The sequence below is a fragment of the Ipomoea triloba genome, chromosome 12, assembly GCF_003576645.1.
Source record: "Ipomoea triloba cultivar NCNSP0323 chromosome 12, ASM357664v1".
Classification (NCBI taxonomy): domain Eukaryota; kingdom Viridiplantae; phylum Streptophyta; class Magnoliopsida; order Solanales; family Convolvulaceae; genus Ipomoea; species Ipomoea triloba.
In genome coordinates this window covers 21,720,447-21,726,653 of record NC_044927.1, presented here as the reverse complement: position 1 = coordinate 21,726,653, position 6,207 = coordinate 21,720,447, and the positions used below count along the sequence as shown (strand labels likewise).

General features: G+C 40.4%; 1 protein-coding gene across 2 annotated transcripts; it reads left to right on the top strand.

The window, feature by feature from the left end:
* Nucleotides 1-410: 410 nt before the first annotated feature.
* LOC116000274 (homeobox protein BEL1 homolog) lies at nucleotides 411-4,592 on the top strand. Of its 2 annotated transcripts, none has more exons than XM_031240333.1 (5): nucleotides 411-762; nucleotides 896-1,754; nucleotides 2,175-2,557; nucleotides 3,044-3,104; nucleotides 3,630-4,592. In XM_031240333.1, exons 2-5 carry the CDS (start codon nucleotides 912-914, stop codon nucleotides 4,317-4,319), a joined length of 1,977 nt encoding a protein of 658 aa, XP_031096193.1. In that variant the 5' UTR covers nucleotides 411-762; nucleotides 896-911; the 3' UTR covers nucleotides 4,320-4,592. The 2 variants fall into 2 exon arrangements, with proteins under 2 accessions (XP_031096193.1, XP_031096191.1); XM_031240331.1 differs by having other exon boundaries at nucleotides 872-1,754.
* Nucleotides 4,593-6,207: the final 1,615 nt, after the last annotated feature.

The following is a 6,207-nucleotide window of genomic DNA, read 5'->3' as shown; positions in this document are numbered from 1 at the left end:
TTTTGATTCTGACAAGAAGACTAGCAACTATTTCTCGAAGGCATTGGGTAAATCCAACCTGTATTGTAACCCTTGTCGGTAATTGGTAAAGGACCACCATACAATAAGGTAATCAAGCTTAGCTAGGTTGTTCATTCATGATCAGGTTAAACTAAGAAAGTCAATAAATTGTTATTGTTGAGAGTCAAATTTGTAACTTTATAATTATCAAGTCAATAGTATGAAAAATTTAGGGTAGGACTGCTCCAAATTTTTTTTAAGATTAAAAAAATTAGATGATTATAATGATTAGTGTAATTTTTTAATTGGATGGGGCCTGTAATTATTGGTAGGGTGGAGGATTTGATTTTCCTTCCAAGAAGTCTTTTTTGTACATATTTAGCATTGACCCACCAGAGAGCTCACACAATCACACCCACAGACACAGAGAGAGAGAGAGAAAGAGAGAGAGAGAGAGTATATGAGATGAAGAACATGGCTTGGAGTTAGAGGTCATCATCACATCACCCTCTCCTTCACAGCTCTCTCTTCTTCTTCTTCTTCCCCACAAAACATCCAAACATCCTCTGATCTTCTGTTTCTGTGTGTCTTCCTTCCTTCCTTCCTGGGTTACCTTTCATGGGACTCCATTTCATGTTGGGCTATTAACAGAAGATCAAGTTCCAGAAAGAAGCGACACATATACATGGTGGCTGCAGTCTCGAAAACAAGTTTGGGTCGACACCCAAGTGGATAAAGATTGAATCTTTTTGTCTGGAAAAGGTAACATTGATTCTTGATTGACGTTTTCTTCCTTTCCTGTGAAGGTTTTTTCTAGTCTCTACTTATTTTTAGTTTACCGGTTTTCCGTTTTTGGGTTTGTATTAATTAGGAGGCGATTCTTGCATATATTTAGCAAAGAAAAAGCATCTATGTTATGTATGGCTGGGCAAGGCGAAGAGAAAACCAGGTCGGCTATGGTGACAACAACCGGATATTGGTACGCTGATGCTCCAACCAATCCTCAGATTCATCAAATACAGCAAAACTTTGAGCCCAATCCGGAGATCTATAATTTAACCACTGGGATGGAGATGATAGGGTGGAAGAGTTTCTTTAACAAAGGCGCCGCCGCCGCCGCCTGCGGCGGCGGCGGCGGCGGGGGGCCGTCGTCTTCCAAGACGGGTCTTTCCGGCGAGCCATCCACGAGCCATGAGTTTTACCATCAAGATTTCAGTACTACTAGCGACACCATGATGGGCGGAGCGCCGCCGCCGCCTGGCGGCGCCGGCGGCGGGGCGTGGGTGGAGGATGATCCGTCTCTAAGATGCGTGTTTCCTTGCGAGGGAAACGAGAGGCCGAGCCAGGGGCTTTCGCTGTCTCTCAGCTCCTCTAATCCTTCTGCGATTGGGTTACAGTCTTTTGAGCTGAGACACCATGAGAATGATCTGAGGGCTCCTATGATGCAGCATGATGGGTTCCTGGGAAAAGCTGTTTCGAATCTGAACCACCCATCAGAAACCGGCTATTTCCAGATCAGAAACTCAAAGTATTTGGGGCCTGCCCAGGACCTCTTAAATGAGTTTTGTTGCCTGGGAACTTCTGCAGATAATAGCAATCATCATTCTGCCAAAATGAAGCTCCAGAAGACCAGTCAATGGCAGGATGAGAACAGTGCATCTGCAGCTTCTTCTTCCAAAAAGCCCTCTTTGGGTTCCCTTGACCTCCTTGAATTGCAGAAGAGAAAAACCAAGCTCCTTCAAATGCTTGAAGAGGTACATCCATATATATTTTTGAAAACCCTTTTTGTTCTGGAATTCACTTTTTTTTTTTTTTCTCCCTTTTTACTGTGCCTAACTGCTTCAAGGAAAAGATTGGTGCTTTAGCATATTCAGGACCCCCAACTGGCTAGATTATCAACATTAAAGACTTATAAGTTGATTAGTTGGAATAATAATATGAATATATTCAATTCACATCTCAAAACTAGTAACCTTTATCATGGCGGAAATGGTAACTGTACATGAGACTTGAAATTAATCTTGAACTAATTAATCCACCAATGCACTTTCGGTTATATTAATGCTCACATGGTCACAAATTGATATTTATACCAAGTCACAATTATTAGTACTAATAGTAGCAGTTATATATTTTTAAAGATTTAACGTTGTTTTCGGGGATTTCTTGTACAGGTTGACAGAAGATACAAGCACTATTGCGATCAAATGAAGGCGGTGGTCTCCTCCTTCGAGGCGGTGGCCGGAAACGGGGCGGCCACCGTGTACTCCGCCTTGGCTTCCAAGGCGATGTCGAGGCATTTTAGGTGCCTCAAAGACGGGATCGTGGCCCAAATCAAGGCCATCAAGAAGGCCACGAGCGAGAAGGACACGGTGGCGCCCGGCACCACCAAAGGAGAAACGCCGCGGCTTAGAGCCCTCGATCAAGCCCTCCGGCAACAAAGGGCTTTCCAGCAAATGACCATGATGGAAAGCCACCCATGGCGCCCCCAACGCGGCCTGCCGGAGCGATCCGTCTCCGTTCTCCGGGCTTGGCTCTTCGAGCACTTTCTCCACCCGTAAATCCTCTAACCCTAACCAAGCTGGTCAGACTGGGAATAACTTAAACATGATTTAATTTAATTTACTAGTGCGTACTCAGGAATAATTAAAAATTTAAATCGAGTCGAGTTAAATTCACATAGTAATCATAAATTTTTTTCTTAAATCTAGTAAGTACAATATGTTGGCATCAATCGTTTTTGAAGAATATAACCAAACGTTTGAGATTCCAATTATTCACTGTCTGTCTTGTCGTTTCTTTCTCCCTGTTAGTATGTAGCTTAGCTAGCCATCAAATTTTTCTCTGGATTTTTTCTTGGTTCGTCTTTGTGTGGTTTTCGTTTTCATTTTGTTCTTGCTTCCACCTCCATAGGTCCCATGCACCCAAGGCCAACAGACATACACAGGAAATGCATGTAGTACTAGAAAGTTAGGCACAGCAAAATCATTAATTAACTTTCAAGGTGAGGTACTTTTGTTTTTAATGGGAAACCCTTTTGCAGGTACCCCAGTGATGTGGATAAACATATTTTAGCTCGCCAAACTGGTCTTTCAAGAAGCCAGGCATGTCCCTTTCTCCCCCTTACTATTATTATTTTTTGAAAATAATTACAAAGGTAGTATCTGTTCTATATTTTCTCAATCTTTTCTATGACCACCCATTTGAAAAAATGGTAATAGAGAGGTGTTATCACGCTACATGACATTACATAGTAGTTGATAATTTTTTGAGTACTACTGACTCTATTACATTATAGTATCTGTTCATCTATACTTTCTCAACATGTTGAAGCACTAAGAGTCAATACCTGATACATTAGATTTTTAGTCTAAATTAGACTAATTTAAAGTCCCAGGATAGTTATCCAAGTGTAGCTGGAGGAAGTAAATTACTAGTAATTAATTCGATCTGTGTACAAGGGATTCATCTTCACACTTTCGTCACACCGCCAGAGATTATTTTAATCCATAGTTTATAATATCAAGGGTGAAATCTTCTTAGGGCTTTGTTTTGTAGTATGTGTCGTGCGTGATTAATTAATTAGTATAATAATAATAATGATATGTGCATGGGTTTTGTACATGTAGGTGTCTAATTGGTTCATCAATGCAAGGGTGAGGCTATGGAAGCCTATGGTGGAGGAGATGTATGTGGAAGAAACAAAGGAACAAGAGAATCTCCTTGCCACGTCGGACGACAATGGGGAAGGCGCCGGGCGGAACCTCCAGAATCCTAGGAACGACACGGAGGATCAGAAGCCAAACCTCGTACGCATAGACTCCGAGTGCATCTCCTCCATCATCAACAACCACCCCGCCGCCGCCGACGATAAGAACAACGCCAGCGATCAACCCAGAGGCGGCGGCGAGGATGATCACCACCACCAACACCACCTTCATCATCAACAGGCGGCGTTTCAAATCTTCGGGGCCCGAGGCGGCGGTGGGGACCACCAATTTGGGCCGGTGGGGATGGACTTCTCGTCCTACTCCGGCGGAGCCGCCTTCAGCTACGCCGCAGTGGGTGGTGGCAGCGGAGGGAAAAGCGGCGGCGGCGGCGGCGGCGGCGTGTCGTTGACGCTGGGACTGCAACAGCAAGGGGGAAACGGAGGAATGGGTTTGGCGGCGGCGGCGGCGAGTTCATCGTCTCTCTTCTACCCTAGAGACCAAATTGAAGATTGCCAAACAGTCCCTTATTCACTTCTGGACAGTGAAGGTCAGAACTTGCCATATAGGAACTTGATGGGTGCACAGTTGCTCCATGATTTGGCCGGTTAGAGTATCAACGAATTAAACAACTTCGATCAAAACCTAAAATTAGGCTCCAAAAATTCATTAAAGAAGTTGATTTTATGCTGCTCTACCTTTCTATCATCTTTGTTATACTTCTTTAATTATATATTACTATATGAATGGGGTATAATAGTACAGTGATTAAAGAAAATGGGGATTTACATATATACATAATACATTGGGGTTAGATGTATGTATACAATATAATATATATTTGCATTATATTGCTTCCACGGCTGGTAATTTTGAATGCTTTAATTTTGTCATTATCCGTCAAGAAACCCATGATTATTATTGTATGAATTTTGAAATTAAATTTTGAATTACCAGTTCTTGCTAAAATATACAGTGTTTTTTTCTTCGTATGTTCAATGATGGTCAATAATAATAAAAGCATCTCATAGTGAGAGTGCAAGCAAGAATCTACCAATGTTTTGGTACGAGCTGAGAATTATGCACCACTTTTTAGTGATGAGAGAGCTACATTCACGATTTGAGGATGTACGCTGAGTAAACATCATCTTATGACTGTATTTAGCCATCAAGCTAATAGCCTAACTAACTTGGCTGGAATTGCCCCAAGTTCTTTCATTATTGAATAGAGTCACCATCACTGATCATACTATCATCTATCCAATACATTTAGATATATATTATAGTACTCCCACTTTCTCATTTTATTATTCCATCTTTCTCATTTTACATATCATGTTTACTATTCATTAGTCAAATCAATTCTTTATTCTTTGCTTATTTCCCTTAGCAATTTTAATTAATTTTAAATTTAATTTTTTGTGCTTTATAGCAATTTTAATGTAGTTTCTAAATATATAAATTTTATATATACTAAAACTAAATTTAATATTATGAAAAATTAAATTCAAAATAACTTCAGTCAAATCTCGTTAGCCAAACCAAATGAGACGGAGTTAGAATAGAGATCAAATGCGGAGGAGGAGGTGTGGTGAAACATGCATGCGGGTGAATGATAGCCAATGATAGTCATTGATCTTACCAACATCAACCGTCCAAATTGAACACTGATTAAAAAATTGCGGTGGCATTATGATAATTTTGCATATTGTTGAAAGCTTAAGGTGCGTATTTTCAAAGTTTAAGGTAAGTCATTTTAACACTTAAGGTGCGTCAGTTCTACAATTGAGAACTTAAGGTGTGTTATTGTTGAAACTTAAGGTGCGTCATTCTAAAGCTTAAGGTGCGTCATTTTAACACTTAAGGTGCATCATTTTAACATTTAAGGTGCATAAGTTCTACACTTAAAGTGCGCCATTTTAACACTTAAGTTGCGTATTTTACCACTTAAGGTGTCGTCTTTGTAACACTTAAGGTGCGCCATTTTTAACACTTAAGGTGCATCATTTTAACACTTAAGGTGCATACGTCATTCTAACACTTAAGGTGCGCCTTTGTAACCCTTAAGGTCCGTCATTTTTACACTTAGCTTCTGCCTTCCACTCTTCCAGGACACGTGTTTTTTTTTTTTAATTTTCATTAATATGAGCCGTTGATCTAGATTTGATCAATGACTTATGTTTATGTTTAAATGAGAACACTTTCTTAGGTGAGAGCGTGCAAACAAGCATTAGTGCATGCAATCTACTCCCAAACATGTGAGAGAACACTTTCTTATGTAAGAATGTACAAGCAAGCATGAGTGCACACAATCTACTCTAGGGTCTCCACCGTCATCCAGACATGTTTGGAGTAGATTGTGTGCACTCATGGTTGTTCGCATGTTCAATTCTTACATAAGAAAGTGTTCTCATATTATCCTCTATATATATATACTAGTTTTTTCAACGCGCTTTGATCGAAGACTTGTGCCCAATATTTAAAACCAATTAGTAAAATC

Excerpts from the sequence above, each read along its gene's own strand:
- LOC116000274 (XM_031240333.1), top strand. The coding sequence starts at position 912 with ATGTTATGTATGGCTGGGCAAGGCGAAGAGAAAACCAGGTCGGCTATG. Across the intron at positions 1,755-2,174 it reads TCCTTCAAATGCTTGAAGAG|GTTGACAGAAGATACAAGCA; the intron begins GTACATCCATAT and ends TTTCTTGTACAG. Across the intron at positions 3,105-3,629 it reads CTGGTCTTTCAAGAAGCCAG|GTGTCTAATTGGTTCATCAA; the intron begins GCATGTCCCTTT and ends TTGTACATGTAG.